Source organism: Alligator mississippiensis, chromosome 1 (assembly GCF_030867095.1).
Source record: "Alligator mississippiensis isolate rAllMis1 chromosome 1, rAllMis1, whole genome shotgun sequence".
NCBI lineage: Eukaryota > Metazoa > Chordata > Crocodylia > Alligatoridae > Alligator > Alligator mississippiensis.
The window spans coordinates 341,796,379-341,811,641 of record NC_081824.1 but is presented as its reverse complement, the minus strand read 5'-3'; the positions used below and the strand labels follow the sequence as shown (position 1 = coordinate 341,811,641).

Genomic DNA, 15,263 nt, shown 5'->3' with positions numbered 1-15,263 from the left:
CCTTCAGTTCTTATCCCTTGTGTTTGGCAGTCATTAGCCAAATGACTACTCAACAGTTAAACGTATGCAATTTTTCACTCTCCAAGGCCAAGAAACAAAAAAGTTGCTTTTGTAACACCAGATACTATACTACACTATTACTATACTACATGGCCGTGCAAAGCTTCAATAGCCAATTCAATTCAGAGGAGATTTGGCTCGATTCGGGGACTGAATCTCTGAATCAGAATCGAATTGGGAGACCAATTAAAAAGATCTGAATTGATCTGGAAAAGATTTGGCTGCTTATGAGATTCAGCCATAGACTAAACAGGCAGCTGATAGCTGCCTCCAACTGGTAAGTCTGTTGGGGTTGGGGAGGGGAGGGGTGCGGGGGAGGGACAGGTTGGGGCTGGGGCAAGCTGCCCAGCCGGGGCAGGGGGAGGCAGGGCTCAGGATGCAAGCGCGGCAGAGTCCCTCTCCCAGGACTGATGCGGGTGCAGTAGTGCTGGGAGCAGGGGCTATGCCGTGCTGCTCCCTGGAGCCAGCCGCACCTGCATGACCCCTGCCTCCCTCCCCCGTGCTGGCTGGGCAAGCGGCAGCAAGGCAGAGATCCCGTGGCTCCCCCCCAGCCAGGACAGAGGCAGGCACAGCCAGAGGAGCTGTGGGAGAAGCCCTCATGGCTGTCCTGCCCTGCCTGGCCCAGCCCCTCAGCACTTAAAAAAGCCCCACACTCACTGGCTCTGGCAGCGGCGATTGGGCCTCTGAGGGCTCGTGACAGAGCACCCCCATGCAGTGCTGGGCTGTGGTGGGCAGCAGGAATCGCCCCCTGCCCCTACCTGGCACCCATGCAGCAGCTGCCCCATGGCGCAGGTGCAGCACAGCTCGACAGGGTGCTGTGTGCTGTCTGGGAGCTGGGGCAGCTCCAGCAGTCACCCAGACCCAGTGGCCTCAGCTCCCAGGCAGCATGCGGCACCTTGCTGAGCCACACTGCACCTGTGTCATGGGGCAGCTGCCGCACGGGTGCCAGGTGAGGGGGAGGGGATCTCTGCTGACCCCCGCTGCCCCATGGGGGGCACTCTGCAACAAGCCCTCAGAGGCTCCAATCACTGCTGCCAGAGCCAGTGAGTACAGGGCATTTTTTTTTTTAATAGAATGTCGGGACTAGGCTGGGGCTGGACTGGGGATGGGGCTGGGCAGAGCAGCCATGGGGGCTTCTTCTGCAGCTCCCCCCGCCCAGGGTGAGGCAGGCACAGCCAGAGGAGCCACGGGAGAACCTGCAGCTGTGCCTACCTCTCCCTGGCCAACCCAAATCTTCTGAAGCAGATTCGTCCAAATAGATTCAGGACAGTGATCCGAATCTCTGAATCGAATCACTGTCCTCGGAACTGAATACTTCCCTATTTGCACAGCCCTACTACACTACACTACACATCTACCACTTGTTCTATCACTTGTGTTGATAGAAGCCTTGAGATCTTATCTGAAAGTCTGCCCAGTGCAAAAAGGTTTGGGATCTTGGTAGTTTCTAACAAGTCATAAAAACAGAGTGTGTGCATGAGTATAGGTCCTTTCCAATCATGTCCCTGATTTAAAAAAAAAAAAAAAAGGATGTGAAAAAGCAGACTTGCAAGCTCTTTGGGGCAAGGGCAAACTTTTACTTCTGTCAGAACACCACGTAGTGTAGTAGGATCCTGAGCTCTCACTGGAGCACCCCTTGATGCTTTCTATAGTACAAATAAATATAAAAAATGGCTAGCAGTATTGGGGAAAGTAAAGATTATCACCAGTTTTCAACACTCACTGCAGCAGCATATTGAAAAACAAAAACAGAAACAGATAAAAGTGTAGACAGTAGGTAAATGAAAATAAAAAGAAAGCTGGTCACATGTTGAATACCAATTTGCTGCAGAAAAATACATTGATATCGGGTATATCTAGGATCTAAATTCTAACCTGATGATTTAGACACATTTCATTTGGGCTTCCTGAGAACTTACATCACTAGACGGTATGCATCTAGTACCAAGCAAAGTTCTTGTGCCAGTTGATCAGGAAAACAGTACTAGAAAGACATTTTTAAGGACCCTGAATTTTCAAGGAAATTAAGTAGCCAAAGAAATAACAGAAATGTTTCTGCAAATTATGGTGCAAAATTCCTGAAGTCACTTTTTTTCTGGATTTCCAGTGGATCTGTTTACAATGTGTTTATAATATGAAACATTAAACAGATTATAATGACAGGATAACACTTCTGAAAGAATATAAAATACAACTAGTTTAAAATAAATTATGATAAGCTTTCAGCAGTATTTTAAGCAAGTGTGGAACAATCTATTCTTCACTATAAAATTGAGTTTACAAACAAACATAGCATTACTTTCCAAATACGTAAAAAACAAATGGCATACTTAAACTGCAGAGAATACATTATAATATGCTAAAATATTTCTTTAACAAATTTGACAAAAATCAATTATAAGATATATGTTTTTGTACATATAATTTTAACAAGACCCCAGAGCAAGTGTTCTTACAACTTTGAGCCTTGAATTAGATTGGAGAAACTGATCACAAGACACCAACTAATCTGAAAACTGCAGCATGAGCTAGCAAATTCAAATGGTGGCTCACTTCCAACAACACTGGGAGCAACTTCTCCATTCTGCAAGCCACTCCTTTTACCTCCACTGTAACTCCCTAGGAGAGAAAAGTAAAGGTATGCAAGTCTATGGAATTTAGCAATATTATCAAGCTTCCTGGATGAATGATTTCAGTAAACTTTAACTAATTAAGTAGGTTTTTTTTCTTAATAAGGAGACTGCCATGGTATTTTTCATCATCACAAAATCTGTATACTGTTAAAGTTGGTGGAGGCTTGAAACTGTGATCTGCTTGTTAGCAGACCTTTTTCTTTACACAAACACCCCATTGAGACACTGTAGTTCAGGGCAGGCAACCCCCGGCACGGGGGCCAGAGTGTGATAGGCCAAGCCATTTTGCTTCGCATACACACCTTGGGGCATATGGCAGGGAAGGGGCCAGGGCTGCACTGCCACAACAAGGATCAGGCCCCTTGCAGCTCCCCCAATGTCCACCCCTGGCATGCCAACACCTTACAAGCCAGGTTTGCGGGGTTTTTTTGGCACTCTGTCCAAAAACATTGCTGACCCTTGCTGTAGTTTATTGTTGGAGGATGAACATGAGTGTCAAGATGCTGACATTCAAGGCAGCAGAGGGCAGAACTACATGGATTTACGAATCAATTCGAGAAAAAGAGAAAGTAATGTAGGGTTTAACCCCAGTATACTTTCAACAGCTACTTTACAATTACCTTCAAGTCATACAAACGCACAGAATTCCTTGAAATGAAAATGTTATACTAATAATAAAGTATCTACTTATTTTACACAACACAAAGTTTAATGTTTACCTTTTACAAGCTGTGGCCATTCGGTGACATCAGGGTGATCACAATTCTGAGTCACTGATTAAAAACAGGTTGTCACACCAGTCCTGCCGATCAACTGGGCTACACATAGGCTTAACAACTCTAAATAAATAAAAACAACTTTGTTAGAAGTCCTTTAAAGGTTGCTTTCAATTATGTTGAACATATATCAAGATATGTTTTCAGCCTGTCCATCAAATAAAGGTTATGGAAAGAGTAAAATTACTAATGCTAAATATTATTTTTACCTGCTAAGCTTAGAATACGCTGTTAAAATGATTATATTGCCATCCAAAAATCAACTACGCTTGTACTTTAATTCACTACAGTAGACGCTACTGGCTCATATAAAACAGCTTGAAAATTAATTCAAATTTATAAAATTCAGTAAAAGCTCACCAAGTGATGGAAAGCACTTAATTCAAGTGAACAAATAAAGATTCTGTAAATTTACATAAGCAGAAACTGCAGCTCAATTCTTACTATAACATGCTATTTAGTAAATTTTATTTTCTCAACTCAATTTATCTTGCCTGTAAAAAGAACATAGGATTCAGTACTGTGTGGGGCTTATTTTTTGCTAAAATATTATCTCCCAAAAATACGCAGAATGAACAAAGTCCATGCATGGAACTACTTAAGACATTAAAAAGCAACGATGAACTTATCACCCTGTAGAATTTGGTCTAATACACACCCCTTGGAGTGTTTGCTTCATGTACAGGTACATTTTTCTGTCTTCTACTCTCACTTTTGAAAATTATTTTTACCCGTCAACTGTTTCCTGTGATACGGCTTGACAGATTTAAATTGTAGGGTTGGTCTTCTATTCTGTCAGGCAGGTGGCAACCAGTGATCACTCGGCAATACTTGTGCCCACAGCGCCCTGGGATCACCCTGGATGATTACTTCCATGGCTGGAAAGGAACCAGTTAGTCTCTTACCTCCATCATCTACCCTAAACTACAGTTAACAGAAAAAAGAATCGCAATCATATCCTCAACACTGAAATCAACCAATTCTCATCCCCAATTGAGTTATTAGCAGAACTGGAATAAAAAGTGTAGAGGAAAACAGTGCGGATCCCAGTTTCTCTGAAGGAGTCAAAAAAGCAATTATAAAAAAAATAACTCTGTTCATTTAAGTCTATCTTTTGATAATGCAGGATTATTCAGTAAAGCACTTTATTTTTAAACATATTTTATAGGCTGCTCGTTCATGAAGAAAGTGAAAAAACAATTGACATTTGTTCCTATTTTCTTTTAATTAGGCAAATCAGGCAATATTCAGTAGTTATACAACTTAAGCACTGAGCAAGTCAGGAACTCACTTTATAAGCCTCACTGACCTGTACACACTGTAGGATTTTACTTAGCAGTTACTTCACATACATTAATGCACAAGAGCAAACAGTCTACACAGGAAGAATAGCTTTTGACATGCTGCAGTTAGTCACATCTGGGATAGGCCAAACCACACAGTAACCTTTTTTGCATGCTAAGGGAGTACATGCAACAGCTTCACGCATTAAAGGCTCCTCATCCCAACCCACTGACCACAAGTTTCCTTGCAGAAAGCACCTAATTGTAACAAATAGTAGAAATTCTTCCTATTTGCTAAAGTGTATTAGGAGGCTTGACACAGCTCAAAACAATGAGGGAACAAGGACACAAACTTTATGGAGGTTTACCAGATCAGACACTGACTGACTAGTCACTGACTAGTATAAGTCATTACATCATAAATATATCAGGTTCTTCATCTGTGAAATGGAACATGATACTAACCAACTTTGGAAGGCTCCTTGTTTTTATCTACAGAACTCAAATATTACCAATATCAAAATGACATTTCCTTCCCTCAAGGAATCTGGATTGATTAATACAACAGACTTGAAAGGAGACTTGCTTAGGGGAAGAAGGAAAATATTTTTTTTTCCAGAATCAAATTAGACCTCAAAGTAGCAGCTGAAATTTACATGCAGAAAACAGGATGCACTTAAATGCAAATAACCATTTCCAGGAAGTTAATACTGGGAAATAAGAATCCACAGATGAAATGCCAATCCTTCCCACAATGATAGTCACACAAAACATAAGTGGTTTTCAAACTGCTATCTGTCACTCATGAGTGGTACACAGGATGAAATACTTAGGAACCAAGTAAGATTTGTGATGCAATGCAAGATGAAAAGCTTAGAGTACTGCTTAACGCAGACTGAGGTTTGGATAGCACAGGTTACCTCACTTTTCAATAATTTGTTTTAAGGACAAGAACGCTGATTTTCTTCTTTTTACTTCTTTGAAAAGCAGCAAGAAACTAATTGTTTGTTGTTACTCCATTTTGTGTAAGTATAGAGAAGCAGGTTTGTAAAGATGTGTTTGTTATTAAAAATAAATGAAAGTGTTCATCTTTAAGTCTGCTCTGAGGTTCCCTACGATAAAAAGGAATGGAGCCTAAACTGGTTACGTGCAATACTTCCACAATGGACCTGAAATTCACAGATGTCAAAATTTAGGAATTATGGCCAATGTTTATTAACCTATTGTATCAATGAATACCTTGATAGGTACTGAATTAGCTATATGCTATAGAAGAAGTGTTATGCACCTGCCAGACTAGGAACCAGAAAGTATGATTAACATGGAATAGCTTTCCAGTCAATGGAAGCATCCCAGATGAGGCCTGGTACATTTCCTGTACTTAGAAATGGTAGATTTTTTTTTGACTAGTTAAAAAAAAAATTGCATAATGGGATAGCTGCGGCCTAAAGGAAACCAGTTCTACTTTGGTTGTCTCCATGGAACTGGGAGAGTTGGAGCTGGAGCAACAGAAAATCTTCAGAGATGAAGTGCTAGATCTGGATAAAAACTAATAAAATACAGAAGAGAAAAAGAACATGTCTTCCAAGCAATGGAAATTTTTTGACTCCTGGACTTGAAAAAGCTGAGGGGAACTTGCTACAGAACCCAAAGAAAACTCCATGACCAGGAAGAGAGAAATACACAGGTGGAGTGGGGTCCAGAACATAAGCTGGCATCTCTGGATGTACGAATCCATGTTGAGGGCCACCCTCAGTCTATTCTCTTAGCTTACTTTTTTTGGCCAAGTATTTTGATGCCTGGCAGATGGAAATGTGCTAGAGATTTCATTTTGCTACTCAAAGAGAGATGACTCCTTGAATAAGTTACAGCTTCTCTCTGGTAGTATATAAAGGCTATCACAGGTGCAGGTTCCTTTTGGAACAAAAAGCAATTGTTCGCATACTTAAGTCACCAATCAGAGATCTGAGCTCTATTGCTGGATCAAAACACTTGCATGCAAATATTTCACCTTCTGTAGTGAAGTTCTTTATTCCTAGAGGGTTGTTACTGGTACATGTTAATATTTCCAGACTTATACTGGCAGCTTATAAATGTCTGGCTGCCAGAGAATGTTTAATTTTGTGCACCGTCTGTTTAACTACAAAGATAATCTCTAGCAATGAACCTTGAACTTTGCTTTCAGATTTTTCATGCCATGATAACCACCAAAAGATGTGAACTGGTTTCAATCAGGGCCGAACTTAAATAAAAGGCCTGATAAATTACAGACCGTTACAACTTCCGAGAGGTTTTAAAGAAGTGGTTCTCATGAGCCAGAAGTATCAATTTGACTACTGCATTTGTTAAAAATCTTTTTAACATAACAGGAGCTCAGGGGAAAGAAATTCTGTACACTTACTACTAGACTTAAAGCACGGATAAGTTGGATAATGTTATATGCATGTAATTTGTTAGTCTTCTGGAGACCAATAATGAAAGCCACTTGAATTTCATAAAGCTGCTTTAAATAAGGTCTGAACTAATTTAGATGAAAATGAATTATGTTAGCTCTAGAAAAACTAGTCCTGAATGTAAAAATTCAATTTCTAATGAGGCAGGTTTATGTTACAGTAAAAGACAGGTCTTTTGGAGGCAGTGTGTTAGAAACCCCTATTCTACAGTCCACAGATTGAATCACAGAATTTTCACCTTGAATTTCTTTTACTTAAATTGGTTGAGCTAGTTAAGATTCAATACTTTTCTTATAATACCCATTTCTTGGCTTCCATAACAATAAAGAAAGTATATATTTTGAAAAATTAAATTACCAGTCTTTTTTTCAGACAATTAGAAGAATAATTTCCTTTTGTAAAAAGAAGCAATAGAAAAAAGAATCTCTAAACATTCCCCCAAATACCAAGAGTCACAGCATCTTTACTAAAGTAACCCAAGACCAGGCCTCATGAACAGCACACTTCTTCTAGAACTGCTTTTTGATTGCTTATCTTTTAACTGATTCTACTTAGTTTTTTGCAAAAGGATCTACAAATAATTCCTTAAATATTTACACAGTATTTATGTAAATACACTTTGTAGGTTCTTCACCCAAGATAAGATTTATTTGGAATCCTCCAGTAAATCATCTTGCTGACAGAGCTTCTAAATGAAAGGGGTTAAATCAGTTTCATATCCAGAGATACTATGCCGCTACATGGCCAAGCCTGCTTAACTAAAATTTGTGAGCCTGCAGAAGGTACTTTGAGTGAACTCTGTCTGCTGGGGGTTGCTGGAAAATTATAGGACGGTCTAGTGAATGTTCCATACGTTTTCAATTCAAAATCTTCACTAATAGATATATATTAGTAGAGTTTCATTTAAATAATGGAAAAAAAATGTGGAGTTGGGGTTACTTTGTTTTAACCAAAAATTGTGGATTTTTTTTAAATCAGAGAAAGCCAGGATCCCTGTTGATCACTTTCTCTTTCCCTGTAATAAGCCCCCCCTGCCTTTTTTTGTAAGTGCCTGTGGTAAACTGTGATTGCTGGCCAAATTAATAATCTGGACATACTCATTGGTAGAGTGGGGGACCAATAAACTCATACAAACCCAGGATATATCACTGGGAGCACCCCAAACCCCCAGGGTTTTGTCACAGTACTATCTTGGAAATCAATGACTTTGAAAAAGATTTCAGGATCTAGAAAGGACATGCAACCAAACAAGTACTCTTGGCTTGTTATAACTAATACAATCCATGGATGAATGAATAGAGGAATAGCAGGAAGAAGAAATTTATCTTTACACATGGCACTGGTGAGATAGATACTTGAATAATGCATATAGTTCTGGTACCAAAACTTTAAGAAGGATGATGAAAAATGGGAGAGGGTGCAGAAGGGAACCTCAAATATAACTTGAGGGGAGAAGAAAGTACCACACAGCAAGAAACTTACAGAAGATCAGTAGATTGAATGCTATAACAGAGGTGGCCAACTGGTAGCTCCAGAGCCACATGCAGCTCTTCAGAAGTTAATATGCATCTCCTTGAATCTTTGCACAAGCACACAGTGATCAGCTTTTATAGCCGTTACGTCACACCGTGTGCTTGTGCAAAGATTCAAGGAGATGCATATTAACTTCTGAAGAGCTGCATGTGGCTCCGGAGCCATGGGTTGGCCACCCTGTTCTGTAAATTAAGATTTGATTACATATACAAATCCCTTCAAGGAAATGAAATAATGAATACCAGCAGGCTCTAATCTAGCAAAGAGAGGTATAACAAGAACCTATGCCTCAAAGCTGAAGCGGGACAAAATGATTTTAGAAAGAAGCCCTTTATTAAAAATGAGGATGATTAATCTAACAAGGGGGAAAAAAGGAGGGGCGATTCTTCATCTCTTTAGGCTTTTCAGTGAATAATGGCTACCCTTCTGGAATACATGGTTTTAGTTAAACACCCAAGTTACTGGGCTCAGCAAAGACATTTAATGGCTTGTGGATGGATGACATTTAATGGCCTGTGGCATGCTAGAGGAAGACTAGATAAACTAGCTTCCCTCCAGATTTAAAAAAAAAATCTATGAATCTACACCATTTTAATGCTTGCCTTGCCTATTACATCAATTCCAGATAGCACAGGTAACAGAATGAGTTTTGTCTATTTAAGGTTCAAGGCTATATGCATCCTCAAACATTCCACAGACGAAGACACCAATACTTCCCTCCTTGACATCCTGTCCACATCTCGTCCACCACTGAATTATGTAGAAAAGTCCTTATAAATCTACCTGCAGTCTAGTATTCTCCTTGTCATCTTCCTCTTTGCTGAAGTCTAAGCACGAGTCTCTATGACTGTTCTTCTTTTTTAAGTGGAGTTAAATTTCTCTGCTGTGCCTTGTACATTTAAGATTCCTTTCTAGAATCTCCTTTTTTGGTATCTGTTCTTGGCTGAAGTCCAACATGGACAAATATTATTTTTTTCACACCTTCTGCATTGCTATCAACATCAGTCTCTGGCAAACAGAAGCAAGACCTGGGGGGGTCATTTTTACCACTTCTCGCTAGGTAACAATCCAAATTATACCCATCTTTCTTCCCAGTATATAAAAAGGATCGATTTTTCTTTCGCAATGACTAAACAAGTTGTCTGCAGCTCTGTGGGGAAAACAGTTACCCTTTCGTATTGAATGGATGAACAGGAAAAGATTCAAGAGAAAAGTACTGGTGTCAATTTATGAACTGGAAAAGATTAGATTATCCACACAATTTTTTCTTGGTACAACTGGAAAGTGAATTCCTGGAGAGCCAGAAGCATGTGGTGGTCCCAAAGGTGCTGTGAGTGGAAGGTGACTGAGCAGTCAGCAGCTGCTACCTGATTGACAAAGCAAAAAGGACCAATCTCTAAAGTCTCCCAGAAACATCTGGATTATAGAATGTCTCTCTCAAGGAGGTACAGATGTTGTTACAGTAGACTCAACAGTAATTGCATGTCAGCTTTCATCAAATCTCCTCACAAGAACTTTCTGTTAAAATGTTAAAAAAAAATAGAAGCCCTTTCCCCTGGACTGATATTTTTAATATTTTATTTCAAAGGCAGTTTTTGTGAATTATTTTTTAATACATTCAAATACATGTATATGTAACTTGTCACTCACTAGCAGTTTTGAATGGATAAATTTCCATCACATTTAAAACATTTCCAAATATTTTGGTGTAGAAAATTAACAGATATTTAACTTTAAAGCTTCAGAGTTGCAAATTAGTCTATGAAAGGAATGTTACTTGTTAAACTAGAAAAAAGGAACTAAAAATGTTCACTTTTGTGCATGCAGGAGCAACTATCGGTTGCTATGAAATTAAGTTTTAAAACTCCATAGTACTGTTGCTTTGAGACACATACACAATAATACAATAAAAATCCTAGCAAGTTCTGATGTGGTCTAGTTTAAGGTTCTTCTCCTCTTTCATTCCTATATGGTTATCTGCAAGCCAGAGTTTAAATACTGAAAACTGGAGTAAGTTTGATTAAGAATTTGCTCAACTGCACTATTCAAGCATATTTTATTATTTAGGCTGCTGGAAACATAAACAAAATAGCCAAGGTGCGCAATATGTTCACGTTATACCAGGGGTGTCAAATTTAAACTTATCAGGCCCTGTGGATGAATGATGAGTGGTCCAGGACCAGTCCGGGGGTTGGATGAACAGTCCAGGGTTAGCCCAGTGGGCCAGATAGGGCCCGCAGAATGCTACCTCCACTCCTGGCATGCTGGATCCAGTGCCCATAGTGCCTGCTCTGGCCAGTCTGGGACTGTACCACACGTGGTGTTCACTTTGAGATCCATGCTGCATGTTGCGCCTGCCTCAGGCTGGCTGAAGTGGGTGCCATTTGTGGCTCACATTCTGGACTGGTTATAGAGGCCTGTGTGCAGTGCAGTCCCCAACTGGCTGGAGTGGGTACTGAAGGCACTGGATGCAGCATGTATGTGTGGGGTGGGGGGAGGTAGGGTGAGCCCCAAACTGGCCCTCTGTGGGCCAGCACCAGGGGCTGGATTATGTGGTTCCACGGGCTGGACCTGGCACATAGGGATACCCCTGCACTATACCATTAATTTCAGTGTTTTCTAATGTTACATTTTCCAACTCTAAGGCTACATCAGTTACTTGTTGTATTGCCTGCTATAGTACAACTTATTACTCAAGCATCAAAATTTTAGACATTTCACAAACAACATTTAATCAGGTTCAGCATTACAATAATAAAAATCAGAGGTTGTCTTGATTCCTATTCAATTTATAAAGGAACAAATATATAATATTGGTACAACACTAAACTGGAGCAGAACCCTGTAAAGTTGTTTCACTTGAAGGCTGCATTATTCAGCAGTTAATTTATTCTGTCCATGAATGTCAAGTAACTGCCAATTTTCAAAAGAACCATGCATCGTAAATATTGCAATTTAAACATCCTAAAGAAAAGGACTGGCCCATTATTTCCCCTAATGGAGTTTCTGCTTTGTTAACAACGGCTACTTAAGATCTTGCAGTTTAACAAGCGACATATATAATGGATATAAAAATTCAGTAAACATACCATATCTTTTCAGAATTGTGGCAGTTTATTCTTGTAATTTTTTTCTAAAAATGGGCTTCCACTGTTCTTGAACCTATAAACACAAAACACAACTTTTCAAGTTTTTCATCAATGAACAAGTTTGATACCAACTTGAAATAAAATGCACCTTACAAAAACTATCATCATTCTCTACGCAAGATTCTATTTGTACAGATGTGTGTATCTGCAGTATAATTCACAAAAGGATGTACTAAACAGAGTAATAAAGGGAAATTGCAAAAAACAAACAATTTGTCCTTTGCTTCCCTTCTTAATAATGTAAAAAATCCACAGTTCTGCTCCTCTCCCAGCCTTCTCCTTCCCATTATAAATATCCATTCTCTCTCTTTGATGGAAAATCCTGGCATGGTCTTCAAAAGAGATCAGTGCTTATATAGGAAAAAACCTCACAAAGAAACAGTAAAGAAAACCATACATTTTGCTTTTGCTGCATAGTTGATCTTTAAAACACGGAAAAAATTCTATAGTTATAGCTCTCTCTCTCAACCCCCTCCCCCCACCCTAAACGTACTCATACCTAAGAGAGAGTGAAATATACTAATGCACAAAATTATATTTCTGTAGATTAAAGCAGCTCATTTGGAAATTTGCATTTGGGGGCATAGGTGCCAAAGAAATGTACTCAGAAGTTAATGCGGAGTCCTTAACTAAACACTGATTTGCTACGATTCAATAGGTCATTTATTTGGTATGGACCATCTATGGTACTTTGAATATGATGTAGTAGGTTTTCTTAATAGAGGAAGGCCAAAAAACCATTATGAGTATTTAGACTCATCTCCAACACAGACCACAGAATTTCATAAATAATCTCTGCCTCATATTCACAACTTCAGGCAACATTGGTTAGGACATCAAATTCTGATATAAAGATGCTAGGTGATGGAGAAGCTGTCACACCCTAAAGGCCAGGTGTTTGCCAGATAAAGCTGTAGAAATCTGCACCTGCCAGGGGTAATCCTAGCTACAGCAGCAGCAATCTGCAGCACAGACACTATTATGCTAGCACAATTTCATTTTTTCTGGTAAACTTTTTTTTGCTGGTGGAAGGGTGCTCCCCTATATGGAAACAAAGCAGTTCCCATGCTATACCTACAGAGCAGTAAAAGCCTTCAGGTATAGGCATGGTAGATGGGCTAGATCTAGAAGGGGTGTAATGGTGTGGCTGCACCCCTCTTTCTAACCATGCCACAAGAACAGCAGCTAGGGACTTTTAAGACCCCTAAGCAGGTAAGAATTCCCCTACACTTTTCCGTCATCTCTGAGGCATGCCTCCCCTCCCCCCTTCCACACACACTGCTGCTTCTTTAGGCTTCCACTGTAAAGTGGGTTTTTAATATTAGACTTTTTCCTTACAAGGAACAATAGCCATATCCAGTATCTTCAAATAATTTATTAAGTGAATCTTTAGGATAAAATAAGATGTTTTATCTTTGGAAACCATATCCTTTATATTCCTGAGTGTGTTACAACCATTTCCAATAACAGATACATTCACACAGGTTGAATATATCTTTTAGATAAAGCAAGGAGAATGAAAACTGTTTAAATATAAATGTAACCTTTCGGCCTGCTATTTTACTGAACGCTTCTGATATACAACCTGATTTGTAACTTGCAATTAGCACGAAGAAATAAACACATTTTCTACTGGCACAAGCATGTCACATTATTAGTATATGGTGCTGGAAATAAAAGAAAATGAAACAAGTGACTTCACATGGACCCCTTAGTCTAGAAAGGAACAAGATCAGTCCTAGTGTAAAGAACCGGATAAAGCAGAGGGCTCCACGCCAACAAAAATGACTGGTTTACAGACAGCAAAGACTTGTACTATATACAGCAGTAGTAAAAAGAGAACTACAAACTACTCACCTAAGACACTAAAAATTTGTATAAATAATATGGCCAACGAAAGAACAGTAGGAAAAGTAGCTGACAACCTAAAAAGAAACAGGAACTCTGAAAAGCTATGGCATCCACATCAAGTCCATGCATCCTAACTGTTTGTAAGATATAGAAAACTTTACTCACCATCTCTCAAGAACATCTACAATGTTAGTAAGTGTACTGGGTAGTAAAGTCCTAAAAGTATTCCCAATTACTTATGTGATTATAATAGGGTTAGTAGGGCAGTAGCATCTACAATGCCTAACAATGACTGGGGCCTTATAATGCCAGTCACTGTACAGTTCCTACCCTAAGAGTTTACAATCTAAACAAATAAGACAAGTCATTGAGACAGAAGGGTGACATGCGTAAGGACAAACAGACACTGGTGAAAGCAAGGAACAAACCTCAAGTTTTCCAGCTTCCTGAGTAGCACCCTTACAAGACCTTACAGCTCTCAGCTGTCAAGGTACCCACTTCAGCAGCCATACAGGTTACTGTAAAACAACTTTGAGCACTGAGCATATGAAAACAAACCCGATGAACTTCAGAAATGGCAATTACTGCCCACTAAATAAGCCTGTCAAAATGGCTCAGGACATCTACCTCAACTGATGTGTTAAATACCTTTATTATTAGCTTATTTGTCTATTTGCATTTTTATAAATATGAATCCAAAATAAGAGGAAGGGTAACCCTGGTTTCACTGGATCTTACATCTGTCAAATGACAGAGGTATAGACTGTCTCAGCCTTAACCAGGTGAATAAAACCAACACAGATTTAAGTCTTTTACAGAACGTCATAACCCAATGATTTTTAGTGCCTCGGCACATTGGAATTTTCCCGCCACATGGAGCTTTCTTTGCACGGTGGATTTCTCAGCTGCAGAGAGAAATCCCCGGTGAAAAAGAGTTCCCGCCACACACATGCAAATTAGTGTCCCACTATTGGTCAATTCTAAATTATTCCTACATGGCGGCTAGCAATTGGCTCGCTAGCTGTATAAAAGGTTAGAGCAGTTTCCGCCCAAGTTGGAGGACTCCACAACCATCTCGTTGGGAACTCTGAGCGTGCTGTGGAGCCTAGCAAACTCCGCGTGTGTCTTGGAGGAGGACAAAGAGGCCTGATCAGCTCTTAGCCACTCCCCGTCCTAGTGGAAATTTGACGTATCCCCCGTGTGAAGCGCTCGTGGAGTTGTACATCGACGACTCATCTCGGTTCGGTGCGGTTCGGAAGAGATCTCACTTGTGTTTGTTTGTGCGCAACTGCAACTCAAGCAAGTTTCCTCCCTGCACTGTGACCATCGGCAGCGTAAGTAAAGCTTTCTTTATAAAACCAATACGCTTCCGTGCCTAAATCTACTCCGTCATGGAAAAACCCCACCTGACAGTCCAGGCTACTGGCCATAGCCTCAGACCGACCCTCAGTCCCGACACAGAACAGCTGTCATACTTCTTGTACAATCAGAAATCATTCTTAAGAGCCTACCATAATGAACAATG

General features: G+C 39.9%; 1 protein-coding gene across 2 annotated transcripts in view; it reads right to left on the bottom strand.

Moving 5' to 3' along the window:
- The window catches only part of UBE3A (ubiquitin protein ligase E3A), a 78,040-nt gene that overhangs the window by 42,264 nt on the left and 20,513 nt on the right, over window positions 1-15,263 (bottom strand). Inside the window, exons 2-4 of one of the 2 annotated variants that reach the window (XM_059720970.1) lie at window positions 11,828-11,900; window positions 3,413-3,532; window positions 2,614-2,679 (exon numbers count right to left, since the gene is read on the bottom strand). Coding sequence is in view for 1 of the 2 variants with exons in the window: in XM_059720969.1 (XP_059576952.1) it covers window positions 3,413-3,432 (20 nt within the window). In the remaining variant the exon portion in view is untranslated. The remainder of the gene's footprint in view (window positions 1-2,613; window positions 2,680-3,412; window positions 3,533-11,827; window positions 11,901-15,263) is intronic. The other variant, XM_059720969.1, reaches the window with a different exon arrangement.